This window comes from Stegodyphus dumicola, chromosome 2 (assembly GCF_044657685.1).
Source record: "Stegodyphus dumicola isolate Sdum_Otavi_A_Nest chromosome 2, ASM4465768v1".
Taxonomy (NCBI): Eukaryota; Metazoa; Arthropoda; class Arachnida; order Araneae; family Eresidae; genus Stegodyphus; species Stegodyphus dumicola.
In genome coordinates this window covers 156,786,808-156,808,548 of record NC_140769.1, presented here as the reverse complement: position 1 = coordinate 156,808,548, position 21,741 = coordinate 156,786,808, and the positions used below count along the sequence as shown (strand labels likewise).

The following is a 21,741-nucleotide window of genomic DNA, read 5'->3' as shown; positions in this document are numbered from 1 at the left end:
GTAAACAAAGTGATTAATGCTGATTTGAATCTTAAAAAAGAGGAAAAAAACATAATGTGCATCTTTTTCTCCACGACGGTTACAGCCGGAAACATCGCGGAGAAATCAACGCAAGGCGAAAACGTCGTGGTAGAAAACATCGTCGGAGAAAAGAATGCAAAGAGAAAACTTTGCAGTTTCTAAATCATCGGGAGACAAAATATCGTGGTCGAAAATAAAGCGTTTAAAAAATTCCGCAGTTTAAAAACATCATCGTCGAAAATTTCACGGTAAAAAATAAAGTACCTACAAATCATCGTATGACGATAACATCGCAGTCATGCGTTTTTCAGGTTTTAAAATTTGTAACTGCATTTTCCCATAATGATATGGAAACGCAAGAAGGAAAGAGGGTGAAAATGTTAACGATACTTCAAGAATAAAAGAAACGAAACAAGATATAATTTTCACTAAAACGATAACAGATTAACAAATGTGAAAAATATAATTTGATAGTTAACTAAGCAATTTGTATAGAGGTAAACTGATGCAGTTATTTATCTTCCTTTTTCTAAACATTTTTAGAGTATATTTTTCATGAAAAATTATCAGTAAAATTTTATAATAAAAAAGATTAATTTACTAAAAAAACCTTTGTTATTGAACTTTGTAAAATTATAAAATTCATTTAAATGCTATAAGTGTCATTATTTTGCTACTCATTTTCAAATTTTAAATGCTTAAGTTCCCTTCTTACATTTTCAACAAAAATTTATTAGTTCATTCAAAAATATGAAAGTATAGGAGTAAAAATATCCCTCTTTCTTATGCTCCCAAATCATTATGCAAAAATACACTTACAACTTTAAAACCCGAAAAACGCATATGTGCGATGTTATCGGCATGCGATTAATTGTAGGTACTTTATTTTTTACCATGGTATTTGCGAAGACGATGCTTCTGTACTGCAAAGTTTTTGAACCTGTTTATTTTCAACCACGATATTTTGTTCAGGATATTTTAGAACTGCAGTGTTTTCTCTTTGCTTTCTTTTCTTCCACGATGCTCTACGACGTTTTCGTCTTGAGTTGTTTCCTCCGCAACGTTTTCGTCCTCGATGTAGGTACCCTAAGACCAAAAGTGGTTGCCATTTTATTGCGGAAGGTACGTAATAAGCGACCACGGTTATCTCCTATGAATGGGGACATACCGTCTTATTAATTATTAAAGTTAAGCAGACTGGCCCAAATTAAAGTTAAGCAGACTGGAGAAAAATGTTAAGATCAACACCACATTTTATCAGTAATATATATAGCCTCTCTTTACCTACAGGGCCGTCAAACAGTAGACCTCTATCAAGAGAAAACGAGCAGCCGTTCTTCAAAATCCACTTTAAATTTCCTGGAAAAAAATGGAATATGAAACGAGTATCAAGGGTGTACCCCTAATTCATATGCCTAGTAAGTATTCTGATATTGGTCTGATATTCTGATAGCAAATATTCTGATCATGGATTTTGGGGGTTTTGGATTTTAGAAAAGCGTGTTGTTCAAACGTTGACCTACAACTTTCTTAGCCTTTGGAAAATTGTTCGAGAACAATGGGATAAGACATCTATTTCGATACTTCAAAAGGCTTTATTGTCTTGGAAATTACGGCGTATAAAGATAGAGAAGAATAAGGGTTATCAAATAGAACATTTAAAACACAAAATGTTTAAGTAAAATATTTCTGTGTTTGCAATGAATATCGGGTAAAAAATGGGCGAACTGCCTGTGTATTCATTCAAAAAATTAAACATAAAACACTTGACACTGACAGACCAAAAAGTGACAGAGACACTTTATTTTAAAGTTTGTGATTATGCTGAAGGATCGTACACAAATTAAAGACAGAGCTGTTTGCACTTGTACGGAACTAAAAATGAAATCTCAGTTAAGAAAAAGGATTTTGACAACCATAGATCAAATGCCGAGCATTGCTATGCAGATTGTCGTGAAAAGTCTTAATCAGTTCAGATGTTTACAAACGAAGATGCGTTTCGCAAAAGTCTTCATGAATTCATGCTCAGAAAAGAGTTACAGGTTTCAGTATTAGCACATAGCTAACTCGTAACATTATTTGCATAAATTAAAAATAAAAACTACTTCTACTGAAATGGATTGGATTATTTAATTATGGCAAAGCACACGAGGGCTATCTACCTAAAGGGAGGGATGCCTTCGTGTAGGACTTTCTAAGGGAAACTGGCTCGTATACACGTTACACATGGAGAAAACCACGAAAACGCCCATGCAGCCAGCCCGTTCGCGGGATTCGAACCTCGGACCGAACTACCAGTATTTAGCTTCTTTACCGCTCGGCCGCTGGTGGGCCTTCTACTGAAATGAATGACTGCGTATGATTATTATTAGATTAAAAAATCGTAGATTTTAAAATTCCAAGAGAATATTATAACATATTATTTAACATAGTTTTAGCCCTTGAAAGCTTTTAATTTTCCTGTATCATAAATTGTATTTATCAAGAAAAACTGAAAAACATGACAAAAATGCCAAATTTTGAATTTAGATATTTTTTTAAATTCTTGTTGCAGCGAAACATTTGTGTTTTGTTCTTTATAACGAATATAAGCTCTTATTAACGGTAACTATAGAGACCGTCAAGCCGTATAAGATACCAGTTTATATTAATTTACGAATTCTTCTTTGTAAATTTAAAAAAAAAAAAAAAAAAAAAACCCACATAAACATGAATATTTTTTTAATTTAAAGCATTTTCATAATCGGTAGTATATATCTATCACGAAAGACTGAGAAAATAAAATCCGCATAAGCAATTTTATGGACACGGTGGATATATTTTACTAGCGAGTGAGCCCGTTAGATAAGCGGGTTGCGGCCAAAACGAAGTCTGTACACCTGAAAAGAAAATGCACAAAAATATTTCAATAGGAATAAAATCAGTTCATTTTTCCCAAGCAGCAATTAATTCGTAAATAATTTTCTGATGCCAACTTTTTTTCAATAACAATAACATATCATGTAAATTATTCTAACCTGAAAGAAGAAAGTTGCCAACAGCAGCTACTTACTCAAAATGCTCACATTAATGAAACATTTTAGACATACAAGGACGTCACATGCAGTCGCGTGCTTTCTCTAACTTCAGAATATGACCTTACATAATAATAATATATTTAATGTTTGGAAATGCTATTTTTATTTCCTATTTTTTAAAACTCACAAATGTTTTATTAACAAACTATACGATTTGAAAGCGATCAGTGGTAACACTTTTCGAAATGAAGCATTTTTATCTACCACGCGCGACACTGTTTCCAAACGGAAAAACCTGATGTGTACACCACATGACTTCCTTGTACGGAATATTAAATTATACGCATTTTTTCTTGCATTTTATTTAAACTTATTGGATTGAATTAAATCTACTTTGTCGATAGCTCATAAACTACAAAAGAATAAAGGCACACTTTAAAATTCACTATATTTGTTTACCATAGCGACACTGGCGCTAGGTTCATTTAACAGCGTTATATTTCGTTCATATTGTAACACAGATCATCATTCGTGTAAAATGCATGCGGCCTATTGAGGCCTTTTACCAGTTTACATTTCTTAAGTTCCTAATGGCATAAAGATGAGGGGAAAAAAATCCGAACAAGCGGAAAGTCTTAAACCACTGGGTGCGGATCTCATATGAGAAAGAAGTACGACGCCATCTGTTGACTTCAATAATCTTCAGTAATGGCGTATCTTTGGAATGACGTTCATGCGGCGCCATCTGATGCCATGGGATAATTTATAACTCAGAATGCACAAAATTTATATCATTTGAAGAATTATCTAATCGTTGCCACATGTTCTTTTCAATTATTATAATACATCTAAAACAATGCATAAAAGAAATTTAAGAAAACAAAACAAAAAGAAACAGTTTTTCACAGACGATTAAGTATTTGTCATTCAATTAATTCAGTTCTGACTTCGCGACAAGGCAAAAATACATAAAAATTCAAAATATCTACATTAAAAATTACGAAGTAAATCTTAAACACTTATTTCCTCGAAACTATTCCAGAAAGGATTAAGCATAATTTAATTCGTAATAATAAACGAAGACGTTATCTTTGTTGTTGCGAAGCTTAGTTTCTCTACATTGCCAACAAATCTACTGTTCTGCTGTTTCACATGTAAACAAATATGTCCGCTATGTTACTTAAAAATTAGCCTTAACTACACCCAAACAGCATTTAAATTGCTGATAATTGTACAAATATTGCTACAGATTTACCAAAGGCATAAAAAACTTAACCGGAAGATAAGAAAAACATAATTCAATCATTTTTAAAGCAAAAAATGCACAATTTACAAACAATATAAGAGTAAAGAAACTGAGATCACTGATCTGGTTAACAGACTGGATATATATATAAATATATTTATATACGTTTGGTGCGGCCGATTGCAACCAAAATACCAGGTGCACATCTACATGTTATAACAGTCCTATATACAAAACTTCAACATTCTGAGGCTACTCGTTTTTGAGTTATGCAAGATACGTACGTATATCTATAAGTGTAAACACCATGAAATAGTAAGTATAGACACCACAAAAAAACTCTCTTCAAAATTCATTTTAAAGCAGTTTTATAATTTCTTTTGGAGGAAAAGAGTCTTTTATTCTGTCCTTACGTACAGATGTCACGCAAAAGCGTCATTAAATTGCATTCGGCAGCGGTCAAAATGGATATTTTCGTTGAAACATGCTATGCTGCCTGAAACTTTTCGCGATTACAATACTTCCTTTTTACTTCGTACAAGGAAGTAAAAATGAATGCGAAAATGAGCGCTTTCGGAGTTTTTAATTAATATTTCGGTTCATTAAAGTCACATGAAGATGGGAATAGCCGAAATGGCTTCCGACGAATTTTTGGAATCGGAAATGATCTACTTAATGTTTGGCAATGCTATTTTAATTACTGTAGGATTTGAAAGCGAGCTGGCAACAACTTTCGAAATAAAGCAGATTTTCATTTCCAGCGTGGGAGACTGTTGCCACTCGGGAAAATGAAGGTTAAAATTATCATTTTTCTAAGTTTTTAATTAATATCTCTGATTTTAACTACTTTTTTTTAGAAAAAATGGACATCCACCTTTTCCAGAACCCAGAAAAGAATTTAAAAAAATTTGGTGACTATAGCTATAGTAGTGGCTGAGTTATTAAAGGAAAAACAAAAACACTCAAACTTTCTTCTTTATAAAAATATAGATAGATGATATGTGTTTTAATAACTAATGAGATGTTTATAAAATACAAATGAATTTAAGTTCAGAAAAAAGAAGTCCCTATTTTATAAGTATTCTAGCAAACTACTGCAAATTCCTCTATCTTGATAAAACTTCCATTTTTCCCCATAAGGAACATCTTGCATTTTCGATCTTTACATTGATTATAACTTTAGATCTGTGGTTTGTTTATTCAAATCAATAATGCAAAAAATTTGAAAGCTTTCAGATTTTATATTACATCTAACGGGGCGTTTATTTCACGGGGAATTCAAAACGCGATTTGAAAAGTAATACAGACATTCAAAGTTATTCGACGCACAATACTGTTATACATTGTAACGTCTTTGCGTTGCTACGTTACAAACATAATATTAGTAAGAAATGCAAAGAAACCCCGTGCATAAAATATCCGTGTTTAAAGATGCACGCGATGTTAATATTAATGAACGCTTTGAAATCGCCGAGTTTGTTAATCATAGATTAGTTAATGTTTTACAAAATATGAAATAGATAATAAAACATATTCCAAATTCGGGCTTCCAGATCCCATATTCGAGTGCAGGACTACGTTATTGAAAATTTAATATCTCTAGGTACCATTACTTTTTCACAGTGAGAAAAACACACGTACATTTATGCAGATTTTTCATTATTGAATTTCTTTGTATATGATGCAGGGCAATGATATTTGGCAGCAACAATTTGAAAAGTGATTCAGGCTTTTATAACACCCAAAATTTTTCGTGATTACAAATATTTCTTTATTTCGTACAAAGAAGTAAAAATGAGACTTGATTCCTTCGCTATAAAATTTATTGCTATTATTTACTAAGCTTTCGAATCCATATGGCAGCAAATGTTTACAGAATCGAAGCAAAGAATTAATTACGTAGATAATTCTGCCCGTAAATGGATAACTTAAGAAGAACAAGTGCAAACGAAGAGTAATAAATGCCGTAATTTATCGTTTGTGAGGTTTCATAGAAGTTGTTAAATAAATTATTGCTAAGTTTTGTAGATTGACTACATGTGTGTTTGCGATGATAATACAGTTCTTCATAGGAAAATTTAATTTAGTCCTCGCATTAAATAAAAGAGATTAATTTTATTCTTTACATCAGCACAGAAAAATAATTTTAGACAAAAATTTTTAGTCTAAAGGGACAATTTGCCCTGAAGGACTATGAATTTCGTTTTTAAACTTTGGGCGGAAGATTTTAAAAAGCTGTATCACTTTTCAAATCGTTGCTACCATATATTATCGCCTTGTCTTATATTTAAAGAAATTAAATAATTATGAATCTGCATAAATGTATGTATATTTCTCGCACTGTGATAAAACAACGGTGCCTAGAGCCATCAAAATTTGAAATAACGTAATCTTTCATAGAATATGGTCATGTGGAAGCCGTAATTTGAATTTGAAATTTGTTTTATTATTGATTTCATATTTTGTAACACTTGATCGAATTTTTTATTATGAAACTAAACTATTTCAAAGCGAACAATGGCAACACTATACGAAAATGTGTGGTGTGTGTGATTATGGCAAAGCCTCGAGGGCTATCTGCCTAAGAGGAGGGATGCCTTCGTGGAGGACATTCTAAGGGAAACTGGCTCGTATACACGTTACACATGGGGAAAACCACGAAAACACCCATGCAGCCAGCCCGTTCGCGGGATTCGAACTACCAGTGTTCAGCGACTTTACCGCTCCACTATACGAAAAAAAAAATTCTTATCTCCAGCGCGCGAGACTGTATCGGAAATTCTAAAGATATTTTAAAATTAATTTTAAATTAATTAAAGCTCATTTTAAAATTAATTTGCGATATTAGTGTTGAACTGAATTTTATATTTTGAATATATAGACCATGATACTTAATAAATAAAGATAACAGACAAAACGTTAAAAAAAAGTCGCCCATTTGGACGTAATTTAAAGTCTCAAATCTTTTAATTTTTTTTATTATTATTATTTTATTTTTATATTTTATGATGTAATTGCCGCAATCTGGAGCTTTTAAAAAGCTTCGACTATCTCTTTCCTTGTAGGAAGTAAACGAAGCATTCCAATCACGAAAAATTCCAAGTACCAAATTTCAACGATAATATCCATTTTGAGAGCTATCGAATGCAGTTTAACGATGTTTTTGCGTGATATCTGTACGTAAGAACCGAATAAAGGACTCTTTTTCCCAAACGAATTATAAAACTGATTTAAAATGGTTTCAGAAGAGATTTTTTCGTGGTGTCTGTACGTACGTATGTATATATGTATCTCGTATAACTCAAAAACGAGTAGCCTTAGAAAGTTGGAATGTTGTATAGAACTGCTATAAGATGTGGTTGTGCACCTCTCTTTTTGGTTGCAATGGGCATAAGTATATGTATATATGTATCCACTCTGTTACTTGGCTCAGTGAGCTCAGTTTCTTTATTCTTATATGTTCGTATGCATTTTTTCCTTTAAAAAGGATTGCATTATATTGTTCTTACCTTCCAGCTAAGGTTTTATTGCCTTTAGTTAACATGCATGTTATAGTTATTGAGTTAGCAACAACTTAAAAGTTATTCAAGGGCGGCTGAGCCTAATTTTTTTACCACAGCTGCCATATTTGTTTACATTTGAAACCTAGCAGAACAGTAGATTTGTTGCCAATCTAGAAAAACTAAGCTTCACAACAACTAACTAACGTCTTCTTTTATTATTGCGAATTAAATTATGCTTAATCCATTCTGGAATTAACTTTTAAGTTATTAAACTATCCCCATATATTAACGCAGTTTAGCGTCCACAGCAAATTAATTCAGTTTCTACGTCTTCAGTGCCTTTTTGCCGAGTGAGACAAAAAGTAAACTTTCAGTTTTGTGCAACGAAAAATCTATTTTTTTGCCCGCTGGCCGAATTTTTTTTTTTTTTTTTTTTTTTTTTCTTACAGACTGTAATTTCAATTGTAATCTCGCACAACTCAAAAACGAATAGCCGTAGAACGCTGAAATTTTGTATATAAGACTGCTATAACATGTAGTTGTACATCTCCCTTTTTGGTTGCAATCGGCTAATCAGAAAGTATGTAACTATATATATATTTCATAAATGCAACAACAAAATAGATTAATTATTGCTGCGAACTAATTTGCAGCATGATTAGATTCAGAAAACATAAGTAAATAAAGCACAAGTATGTAAATACAATAATAATAATAATAATAATAATAATAATAGAGTCCTAAATATTTTTATCTTAAAAACGTTTTAAAATTTTTTTAAAATAAATTTGAACTTGCATAAAGTAAATAATTGTTGAGCAGGCAGGAGACAGATCTTTTCAAAAGGAAGTTGCCCCCCAAACGTAACTCTTCAATTGCCCAATTCGTGTTTCGTCATCTATATGGGTATGAGTTAAGAAATACCCAAACTAAAGGTAGTAAGTGATACGTTAGAAGAAGAAATTTTAATAAATATACGTATACCCACTCTGTTACTCGGTTAAGTGAGCTCAGTTTGTTTTATTCTTATATGTTCGTAAATTGTGCATTTTTTGCTTTAAAAATAATTGAATTATCTTGTTCTTATCTTGCAGTTAAGATTTTTATGCATTTAGTTGAACTGCATGCAATAGCTGTAGAATTATCAACAATTTAAAAGTGAAGTGCGGCTAAGCCTAAATTTTACCATAGCAGGCATATTTGTTTATGTTTAAAACGCAGCAAAATAGTGATTTAATTCTTTTTCCACCTAGATGGTTTTCTGCTGAATGAGACCAGAAGGACACTTTTAGTTTTGTGCAATGAAAAATCCGCCTTTCTCCGTGTTGGCCGAATTGCTTGTTTTTGCGTAGAAATTCTATTTTTTTTTAAATTTAATTATATTTGGTGTTTTATATTTTCCTATATCTTTCAATTTTTAATGAAAATACTTAATACAATATTTTTAATAAAAATACATTTTTATGTGTTTTTATGTATTTTTGCCTTGCCGAGAAGTGAGATTTGATTGTATTGAATGAGAAATCTGTATCTAATGAAAGTCGAGGAAATAAGATTAAATGAAACGTAGGTAAAAATGCGTATAATTACATATTCCGTATAAGGAATCAGGAATCGTATAATTACATATTCCGTATAAGGAAGTCATGGGTGTACACATCAGCTTTTTTTTTAATAGCGCGGTTACTAACAGTAATGGATTTTTTAAATCAGGAGATTTAATATATCATTGTTAGCAGGTTCAGGGTTTTACATCATGGTGAGATGGGGTTTCCAAATTAAATAACATTTAAATGAGTTGAATTTAGACTTAATGTTAGCTTAAAAAGAATAATTTTCTACATCCAGAAAGGTGATTTTTTAAATTTTATGGACTATAGAGTGTAAAAAAAAAGTATAAAAAACCTATTTAATTTGCACGTTTTAAATCAGTTAGCTGAAATGTAAGAAATATATTTTAAGTTAATTTAGTTCATTAACAAAATTTTAAGAAATAATAGATGTGTTTTTACAGAAAGACCATGTATAAAATGGATACATTCAATTCACTTTCGTTTCTGTTCTCCAATTCAGATTTCAAATCCTACGCTGTTAAATAAGCCTCAATGTTATGATATTACTCGTAAATTATCAAGAATACTATGAATAATAAAAAATTATTTTTCTACTTTTTACTGCACTTAACTAAATTTAAATGTATTTAGTTAAGTGGTTAAAAGGTTTTTTTTTTTCTTATGCTTATTTCTCCCACTGAGATACAAAACTTTGTTTATCGCTTTTTAATGTACATACTTTCTAGTTTACTTACTTTACTACCTCTTTTGCAATATGTTCACTAATACTTACTTTTGCAATATTATATAAAAACATAATTATTGGCTGATAAGTTCTAAATGGCGAGAAAATGCTTACAATTTCTTCAATATGTTCTCCACAGATGCTTCTAACCAAGTCATCGAAACTAGTGAATGTGCCCATATTACACTTGTTGACTTCTCCAATAAACCACTGAGAAGTCTGCGAAAAATAATACCAGTTAATAATATGAGAAAAGAAAATCCAAATAGTTATTGAAAGTTTGTTACACTATAAATTACTGTTGAAATCAATAATTTCATTCATTTTATAAGGTAGATTTATATTTTAATTTAGTTTCAATTCTGTATAATTCTTTGGTGATATGTATTGGGTGTAAGATATAAAGCGAATATATAGCAGTTAAGAAAGAAACACTTTCAGTAAAAAAAACTAAAATGAATATTTTCAGTTTAAATAATAAAGTAACGTTCTTCCTGATAACAATTTACAGCAAATTCAAATAATGAATAGCTAAAATTTTATTTTTGATGGACTTCGAGCAAACTGTAGCAAAACCTACATATTATCATGTGATAATGTATCCCTTCGAAATTTAATTGCTAAGTGATGTTTTTTATTTTTTTAAAAGAATTTATGGAAATGATTTGATGTGTTTACAGAAGGGAACCAAATACAGTGCTACGAATTTCGTACATATATAAATAATTTTAATGAAGATATATGCAAAACTGTTGTATATATTCTGTATAATACAGCAGGAAAATCTACAGAGATGATGCTCTACCGGGAAAGTAAGAATACAGGGACAAGTCTATATAACGTTGCGTAAAGGGCTAGCTCGCTAGTTTGGGGTGATATCGCCAAGTCTTGGTGAATAAGTTTCGTCAGCAAATTTGGCAGGAAATCGCCAAACGTCTCCAAACTTGCCGACCATTTGGTAACAAATTTGTGCGGTCCCTGTATTACCGTAATGTCTATTGTAATTGAGTAATTGTAATTAATTCTGTATACAACTGTAATCCTATCCGGCCCTCATATGACCTTTCAGCTATTTGGAAAAGTACCAGAGATTTTTCGGCGGCCGGTAGAAAGACCGGAAAGAGCATCCGTTTCTCAGTTGGTTAGTTGAGAGCGAGTACGGAGTATTGAGATATCCGTGAGAACTTCGCCTTTCCGATGATCGCCATTTACTTTGGGTTTAATGTTCTTAGTTGTTTGATGTATAATTATTGGTAGTACTCTGTGATACTGTGAAAAACCTGTGAGATTATTTTTATAGAAATTTACAGAACTGTGAGGTGTTTCTTTTGGCAAAATATATTTTATCAAGCTGTCATCATGTGTGCATTTAATCTATTACGAACCTTCACGCACGCAACAATAGAAATGTTGCCAGAAGCTTCCTTTTTAAATAGTCTTATTTGTAAAGTTTCTTGTATCGTAAAATCAGACAAATCGTAAACAAAATCACCTCGTCATTACTCCTCCAAAGCGATTATATTTGGTAGAAGTCTTAAAAAAAAAAAAAACCTTAAATGTGGAGCAATACGTCGCAAGATCCAGGTAGTCGGTTAGTATGATACCTCGAATTGTTTGAAACCAAACTAATCGAGGAACTAAATACAACGGAGAGGAAAAAATGGTAATTGTTTGCAAAACATTTTTCATTGTTTTACTAAGTGAAGCCCGATTAGTACATTCAAATGTCTTTATTAAAAACTAGCAGCTACGCTGCCAGCATTCGTCTGGCTTTTAAATGTACCGTAAAAATGCCTGAAGGGAACACCAAACGTAAAATTTAAAAAATGCGCAGAATTTTACTCTGCAGAAAACTTCCGAAAAAAAATTTAAAAACATGTATTACATATAAATAAAATTAACCAACTTTCCGTTGAAGAAAAAAAAATCGTGCAAAACGTTTCAGTATCTTACAAACAGTGAAATAAGCAAAAAATAACATAAATGAAACTCAAAAAACAAAAAATTCCGCGCAGAAGTTTACTCTGCAGAACAACTTTATCAAAAAAAAAAAAAAAAAAAAAAAAAAAAAAAAATCAATAAAAATGTATTATATATAAAAAATGACAATGAAATATGCCAATCTCTTAAAAACAGTGACATAAGAAATACAATGCCAAACCCCATATTTCTAAAAGAATGAAACTACTCAAAATAATGAGATTTCATCAAAAATCTATCAACAACAATAAGAAAGGAAAATTGTTGCCAAAATCACATTTTTAAAGATGTGAGATATGAGAAATATACTCGGAAGCTTCATTTAAAAATACAAAATATTATCATTTTTCCAAAATTCGTTTTGTAAAAGCAGTCGCAAGGATGAAAGTTTAACGTGTCCAAAAATCAAAGAAAAATAAACTGTATATTTTTTTAAATAATACTTTTTAGAAAAAAATCCCGTTAAAAAAGTGTTAAGATTACTTTGTTAAATAAATTCGTATTTAATCGATTTATTGAAACACGAAATTTATTTTAAGTTAGTAAAATAGCTAAGTACCTACATTTCATGACGATGTGAAAATGGAGTGTGTAGAGTAAAATCTCGCTTTCCTATATCCCATTATGTCTCAAAATGACCCGATTTCGTCACAAAACATAAAATAAAAAAAATTCCAATTCGAATTTCGAAAAACTCGCTTCGAGGCGCACTGGCTCTTGTCTTGTCCAAATTTCGTAGCCGTGGGTCTATTAGCTTACGCGCAGCGCGAACGAAAGACACACAGACAGACTCTTTCTTTTATTATTATATGTAGAGATAATCTTAAAAAATGCAAGATTTTTTCATAATTAGTTTTTATATTCTTTAAAAATTACAGTATCGATGTCTGCACATTTTTCTTCTTTGGTCTTTTCTCTTCATATTAATTTCTGTTCTCGTGTAGACAACGAATTGCGTTATTTATGAGTCTACTTTTAATAATGGTATCAGCTTCTGTAGTACGATCTGACAAGGTTTCAACCATTCCAGCACTTTCTGATAGTTTTGCAATTGTTAATTCTCTGTACAGGATCATCTTTGTCGCATCAAAATCGCCCATCCTATCTATAAGTCGTCTTTACCTAGATATTTTTCCTGTTCTTCATAAGCCCGTTTTTCATCTAGTTTAGTAATTATGTGAGTTACCTAGCTCATTAGTGTTCGACATTAGAATTCTAATATTAGTTTATCAGAAGAACAAGAGAGAATTCTAAAATATAATTTTAACTTCTCTCAAACCTGTAAACCCTCGATTCCAAAAGATTTGGCTCCTATCGAAAAAGCTTTCAAGTTCAGTAAAGTTTCAGATTCACAGAAAGAAATGATTAGGCATCTTATCGCTCATAATTTGAAATTCAAAAATAAACCTTTGAAACCAAACTTAACTGCGAGAGAAAGAGCTACAATGAGCAAAATTCATTCTAACACGGATATTATCATTTCAAAGGCCGACAAAGGTGGCCAGATAGTCGGCATGGATAAGGACAGTTACATCGATGGTGTCACTAAACTCTTAAACGAAGGACCATATAATCCGATCCCTAAAGATTCTTCACCTTCGGATCTGTCAAAAATAAAAACTGCGATCAAATCTTCGCAAATCATTTCAAGAACTTAAAACATTCACTTGTCCCATCTGTTGCGAATTGTGACAGATTATATGCTCTTCCCAAAATTCATAAAAGTGGTATTCCTTTACGCCCTATTGTATCAAATTTAGGTACTGCCTCGTATCCATTAGCTAAATATTTGGTTTCTAGATTTTCCACTTTATTAGACAATAACATTTACACCATAAAATTTCTATAGAGTTTGTAAAAAAAGTTAAAAACATTTCTCCTAGTAATTTACTCATGGTTTCTTTTGATGTAAAATCATTATTCACCAATGTCCCAGTGGAGGATGCATTAAGATGTCTAGAAACCAGACATCGCAAATTTCATTTCTCTTGCATCGAAATTGATGAGCTAATTTCTCTCACTCAACTCTGTTTGAAACAAACACGTTTTGTTTTCCGAAATAAATATTACAAGCAAACTTAGGGATTAGCCATGGGAAGCCCCCTCAGTCCCATCCTGGCTGATATCTACATGCATTATTATGAATCAAAATTGTTTGAAACTTTAAACTTCCCGGCATGGTTCCGCTACGTAAACGAAACTTTTACCCTGTTTGAAAGTAATAAAGATGATTTAAATAAAGTTCTTTCAACAATGAATTGTATTGATCATGCTATTCAGTTCACTTTTGAACTTGAGACTTGCAATTCTCTTCCGTTTCTCGACATTCTGGTCACACGTAACACATCCAACTTCAGTACTACGGTTTACCGTAAATCTTCATCGGTTTGCCTTCCACCACACTTTAAATCATATCATCCGATTAAGCAAAAGTTAGCTTCATTTTATTCCTATGTTTTCCGTGCTCTTCAAGTTTGCTTCTCCAAACTATCTCTTGATGAAGAACTAAATTATTTAAAAGTGATAGCTGTTGACAGGGGTTTTCTCATCAAAAAATTGTCATCTCAACACACTAAAAGGCACACTCTTGTTTTAGGAGATTATAAAAATTCTGTTGTCATTCCTTTCTTTCCATCAATTATAGCTATAAAGTTTCACATATTTTGCAGAAATTTAACTTTCGGGTCATTTATTCTCCCATCAATAAAATTGCGAATTCCATACTCAAGGACCCCATTCCGGATATGCATTCCTGGGGTATTTATAGGATTCCTTGCCAGTGTGATTTAATTTGCATTGGCCAAACTAAGACAGCCTTAAAATTTTGCGTCAAGGAATATGAGGCATGTGTTAGAAAAAAGGAAACACAGAAATCTTCTGTTGCCCAACATTGTTGGTCCGAAAATCACACTTTCAATTTTTCTGCTACCAAAATTATTTAAAAAACATCTTCCATTGGAGAAATGGATTTTCTCGATTCTGGATTTCACATTCAAAAAAATCGTTCTGTTCTAGTTAACGATCTCAACTCCAATCCATCTTGGCCTTCGGCCTTAAAAGAAATTATGTTTTAGTTCTGGTTTCATCAACAGATGGCGCCACTAGCTTATTTTCTGTCCAAGCTTACTTATCTTATCTGATCATTATATCCTATCTTGTTCCTTTGCGCTTTTGCAGCTGAGGATGGTGGTTCGGTAAAGCCATCGAAACTAGTCCTGTGAAAATTTGAAAATATAACGCTGATTTTTGCTGTTTGACTTCTGAATCAGGCGGTATGTGTTATGCAATTGGAAAAATTTTACGAAATCCTATTAAACGATAGAATTAAAAATTTAAATACGATATTTATGAATGAGAAATGTGTAGAAATGAATTATAAAATGAAAGATGAATATGTAAAAGATAATTTTAACACAAATATGTATATAGCAGCTTTCACTACCAGTATGATACCGATTTTATAATTTATATTGATGGCGGTACGAATAGAGTAAAAACAGGTTGTAAGCGATGAGGTTTTTATCAAATAATGGATATCAGGGGCGTCCAAAGATTATAATTATATTTTAAATTACGGCAAGGAGTTTGGAAAAGAAAAAGGCTTCAAGTTACCTCATGAAACAGAAAGCAAACTCAATTTTGATGTAAGAAATAAAATAATAACAGGAAAAAATAATTAAATAGATGTAGAAATTAGTCAATTTAAAATTAAAAAAGAGATATAAAAGTAAATAATACAAATTAAAAATATACATTCAGTTTTGATAAAGGAAGAATTTTAGATAATTATGATACTGTATCCTTTGGATAATAATCAGATTTTTTTACCTATAAATAGAAAATGAATTAAGAAGATTAGATGACATATTAAAAGAAGAATATGATAAGTTATGTCGTAAGGAATCATGTCCTTGTAACTCAATAGAAACTCTCTAATATGTACTTGGAAAATATGATATTGAAATTAAAAATTTTAAAAATTATATGATATGATGCCCCTTGATTTAGAAGAGGTTTTGGAAAAATTGAAGTTTGACTGGAATACTTAATTTAAACAAAAACGTAATTGTTTTAGTAACAAATCAGGGTGCAAAACATTCAAAATTTTTTTTTTATATAAATAGAGATGAAGGAATTCAACAGACTACATCTTATCCGAAAACTCTAAAATTGAAAGATTTAGAACCTGGAAAATATGATCTAATATCATTGAGAAAAATTCAGACAAAATTTGGAGATTCAACCATTATTAAATTAAATGTCAATGATGAACCTAAAGAATATTATCTTGTTAAAGTACAGAGAACGTTATGATAAAGTTATAAATGAAATTAACCTTGGAGACTATATATTTAATTATAAAGGAATAAAAAATGGACATTATGTCTATAAATTAAAAGAATTAGAATAATTTTCAATTTTTTACATTTTTCAGGGGGTGGAATATTTTCCACTCTGGATTTCTTTCAATTTTTAATATATTTTCATTCTTTTTAAAGGTTGATGATCAATGAAAAAGTCATTACATTTTAATACTTTTTGTCTAAATTGAATTTTTCTTAAATTTGATACTTGGAAAAATTGTAAAAAATACTTGATTTTTTAACTATTTTTATAGTTCTTTTGTTCTTTATTAAAGTATTTTATATCTTTTTTCATTAAAATTAATGAAAATTTTGTCTACAGTTTTTTTTTAGAAATTGAAAAAAAATACAAAATATTCACTTGTAGTGTCGTGTGGCCCCAACTTGTCAGCAACTGTGGTAGTGACTGCTACTAAGTGTAAATTTACACAGACACGTAAGAAGGGTTTAAAGCCCTTTTTATTCAACTTTAAAAATAACAGCTGCGCCCACTTGACGCTCACAAACTACGCCGACCCGGCGGTTTAACTGAAACAGAATGTAAAACTGAACAATAATGACTGAATGAATAAAATAGCGATGTCACTATCCACGAGGCTCTGAGATCTTAAACTAACCTAACCATGTTCTAAAATACCGCTGAGATTCAGGAAGCTTACTAATTAAACAGTTGAAAGATTCAGCAAAAACTGCCGAGACAGGCCGAAACGCGCGGTTCTTTAATTTCTACCTAGCAACCTTCACGTTCGCGATTCAAGAAGCATACCTACGATCTCGTTTTCCTTCTATTTAAACTCAACTTACTTCCGCTAAATTTGAATATACTGCGCGCTCTACTACAATTTACATACTCTAGCATTGGCAATTCTAGGGGAAAGTAAAGGCTTGACAGGAAAGATAGCTTAAAATAAATGTTAGTTAAAATAAATATAAAACCTACACACTTTTTCAAAATCATGGAAAACTGATGTCTTTTTGTGAAAATTGATTTGTTTTTGTGAAAATAACATTAATTGTCTTGTGTTTTGATATTAAAAATGGGTAAAATAATAAAAATGCAGGGTGTCCCATAGTATGGGACATGTACTACTTTTCACATTTTTATTTTCCTTAAACAAAGTTTTAAACGCATATTATAGCGAAAATCATCTCGCTTTGAAGTTTTAAAAAAATATATATTTACTACACTTATATTTTGTAATTTATGATTTAAATATCTTGTGAATACTTTTTACAAATTTTCTAGCATGATTCGGCTTTAATGACATATTTCTTAGAATACCTTTTCCTTTAAATAGTTACTGTTTACTTCGAATTATTACTTATGTAACTCAAACTATTACGTTTTATTCGTAATATTTAACTTTCTTATAAAACTGCATAAAAAATCATTCTGAAACAAAAATAGTTGAATCTGGATTGAATTGAATTATTGGAAGCATTATTTATTTTCAGTATAATTAATTTGCCTTTCAAAATTTTTGTATTATTTGTTTCTTTAGCATTTCAGTAAAAATAATTACATTGAAAAAAGACATTGAAAAAAATATATTAAGCTTTTTACCTCTTCTTTCAGGTATGAGTAGCATCTCTTATAATTGTCTGCACCACCTATATAAAAGAATAAACATTTTATTATTCTAAAGCAGTAGAAAATATCCACTAATTTTTCAAAAATGGAATTTATCACAATATAATATCAAATTGCTAAATGAAACACATACAATTAAAAACTGGAACTATGCCCACTTTCTTGCTCCAATTTGCACCATAATTTTAATCCTAATAATTATCTCTAATTTAATTCATTATTATAAAGAAGAATAACAGCTAATTATTAAGTGAAAAGTCAAATTAGTGCTATCATAAATGTTCCTTTTATCCACAAAATATGTCTTGAGCTAAATATTCTTCTTGTTCTGTTGTACATAGATTAAATTGTTGTGAATTTTTTATTTATTATTACTTTTTTTGTGCTGCATGTATGTAATAAAATTATTTTCAATCCGGGTTCTGTAGTTTCTTTGGATAGACCAAAACTAAACATTCGTTGTGTGCAATGAGCAGTGACCTCCCTCTTGAGTACTTCAGCCAATTTCATGTAGCATAAGTGCGAAGAACGTGATATTTAAATAACAAAGTTAACACAAATCTTAATATTAAAAAAGAGTTTTTCAAGGTATCTTACTAAAGAAATTGAACATTGACATGATAAACTGAGTAAAGACTGAAAAAAATAAAGTATATGCCAACGCTTAAAACTGCATCGGGAATTCTAAGCATATGCGGCTATGATGTTGCTTTTAAAATTTTTGGAATTGTGCTATTAAATTATATATGACATAAATGCGAAGAAAATTATCTTAATAACAAAGCTAAAAAGACAAAAAGAAATAGATTAACAGGAGTTCGCACAACAGAATATTGTAGACTGCAAGCTCAGAGAGAGCGTAAAGAAAACTTAACAAACGCTTTTGGGTGACCGTTAAGGTCTGAACCCTTTCAGATTTTTTTAATATTTTTATTACTTATTTTTTACACAGCATGCTTTAACATTTCCATAAATTTTATTAAATGATATTCACTTTTTTAGACATTTCCTCTAATTTTCAATTAATAATAATTAACCTATAAGGTATTTACTCGGCGAGTATTCGAGAACACTCGAGTATTCTAGAGGTCCCTCCGAGGGAATTGCCATTTTTCACATATCCTGCTTCAAAATAAACTGATGACTCTACAAACTCATTAATGTAATTTTAATCAATTCACGGATTTCAGGTTTCATATGCACCTGGTACACAACGTATTCCATTTACTTTAAACATAATGTACTAATGATATTATTTGTTTCTTCATGTATTACTAAAAGTTTTGAATTACAGCCACATAGGATGGGTAACAGTTACAGTTACGCATTTTCATAATAGGCTAGGACTAGAATGTTGCCAAATTGGGCGATTTGTGGTGGTTTCTCGATAAATTTAGCGACAAAAATTAGTCGCCAAAATAGTCACCACGTTGGCCATTTACCTCAATGTTAAGTGGACTTACTCCTGTAACCTTATTTTTTCGGTGATGCTTCGCATTCTGAGGCATTCACATTACATTATACAAGATGTACTACAATTTATATATAATTTCATTAAAATTATTTACGTGTATGCAAAATGCTTAACAATACATTATCACACAGAACTATGAAAGAAACACAGAAGTAAACCAATTTTAAAAATATAAAGTACAATTTAAACTTCGAAACAGGTAATTCGCTTGGCGTAATAATAATGCTTCTTAATAACAAATTGCTTAAAATTCAATGTTAAACAAGTAACGCTCACTTTTTTTTCTGATGCAATAAAGAGATCGCATGCAGATATTGAAAAATTCGTCCACTCTTTCACGTTGAGGACAGTGTAGCCAGATCATGCGATTTTTCGCAAATTTACCACTTCTTACAACTGCTTTTGTGAATTTTGTTAGTCCAACATTTTTTTGTGCTAACGTTTCCTACTCAAGTAGTTTTTAACATATCTTGAAACTCGCATAATATAAAATTATGTATCCATTAAAACTGATTCTTAATAAAAGTAATAAAATATTTAGTGAAATAAATGTCGATAATTTTCAATAGAGTGAACAACAGAATGATTCAAAATTTCAACCGAATGATTCAAAGAACCAATTAATTTTACTGTGAATTTACCCCGGTTCCAGGAAATGCAGGAGCAGCTCTTTCACAGTTTACGGAAAGCTCTTTTTTGGAAACATGCCAAGAATAAAGATCTGCTATCCATTCAAGAAATAATTCACTTTACTGATCGAGCTTAGTCTTGATTGGCGAAAAAAGAACGGAACTCTTGTTGGAAAACTGCTAGGAAAGTTCGATTTCCATTATAGAGACCGGAAGAATATTTATATTCCCTTGTTAAAAGTGAATTTAAATTTTATTATTTCCCAACGTTTTTGAAAAATCTGTATTCTCGAATTCTATTATGAGAAAGGAAGTTTTAGGGAAACTTAAAATTACAGGAAGTTGAAAGCGTCTCTAACCATTCCTGATTCCACTGTCCTTACTATTCTTTATACTCTTCGTTCCATCCTCGCTAACTGCTCTTTATTCACCTACTATTTCGGATTTTTTTCATCAAGGTTATTTTTAGTGAGCGGTGAGTTATAAAAAGAAGCGATTCATTTCATCGAGCGAACGGCTCTGATCTGATCCCATGCTGAATCCGTGGAGACTAAATTAGTGACGATGCCAGAAATCACACGAGGATATTCTGCCTTCAGCCTCCGTGGGTAAGGGTTGCTCTATCTTGAGCTCTTCGACAGATGAAGAACAGCCGTGACAAAGAATCTCTAAAGAGAAGAAGTAAAGGTTCCCCGGGGCAAATGTGGCTCCGTCAGACCGAAGAGACACATTATGTATATCCCTGAAGCTTACTTTAAAGGGGCAAACCATTCCAAAGCTATCCACCCTCCGTACCTCACTGCGCATGTGCGAAATAACATCAGGAGGCAACAAAGCAGCATCAAAGAATGCAGCATGCCGTCGGCCATGTTAGCAATCTTTTACCACGTTGTTCGAAAACGTTCTTTGTTGTTGTAGTCAGAGGTACTTGGTTTTAGCTATGTGAAATTCTTTTAAAGACTTTTTAAATGTAATGCTGTAAGTGAAATGGTTTTGGCTATTGGGTGAAAACTTTGCTCTTGGTTTTCACAATGGTCATTCCAAATAATTGTCTAAACGTTTTCATGGTAATTTGTTTTTAAAGTTGTTGTCAGATAATTATAATGTATTTCAGTGTTTTCAATTTATTTAGAGGTGCCTTTAATTGTCTTTAAATATTTTTTTCTGTTTCAGTTAGTTATTGCAAATTTTGCTTTTAAAATTTCACTGTAAAATTTTAACTATGGATCCATAAAAATTTATTACGTTTTCCCACCTTTTTAAGTTTACAGAAGAAAAGAATTAAGAAATTTATTTCATTTAAATTTTGTCTTCGTACGGCTCGCTGTTTAAATTGAAAGTAAAAATTGCACAGGATTTCTATAATTCGCCCCAAAATTCCAACTAACATCCTTTTGCTCATAAAACTCCAGAAATGTACGAAAATAAAACATTTTGAGTTATTTCAAAGTAAAAAATTTACTATCTCCTCGAACTGAGCCTGTTTAAATTTCACCCTGCGCTGGTGTTTCACTGCATAGCCGTGGCTCTTCGGTACAGCGGCGCAGAGGCGAAACAGGTTTACATTGCGTCTATGGAAGCTTTCATTCTTCTTCTTAGAGATTCTTTGGCCGTGATC

At 31.3% G+C, this 21,741-nt stretch overlaps 1 protein-coding gene across 1 annotated transcript in view; it reads right to left on the bottom strand.

The window, feature by feature from the left end:
- Positions 1-21,741, bottom strand: part of LOC118189925 (uncharacterized) — a 71,752-nt gene that overhangs the window by 44,118 nt on the left and 5,893 nt on the right. Inside the window, exons 2-3 of the mRNA XM_085811364.1 lie at positions 17,994-18,040; positions 10,200-10,304 (exon numbers count right to left, since the gene is read on the bottom strand). Coding sequence (XP_085667490.1) covers positions 10,200-10,304; positions 17,994-18,040 — 152 coding nt within the window. The remainder of the gene's footprint in view (positions 1-10,199; positions 10,305-17,993; positions 18,041-21,741) is intronic.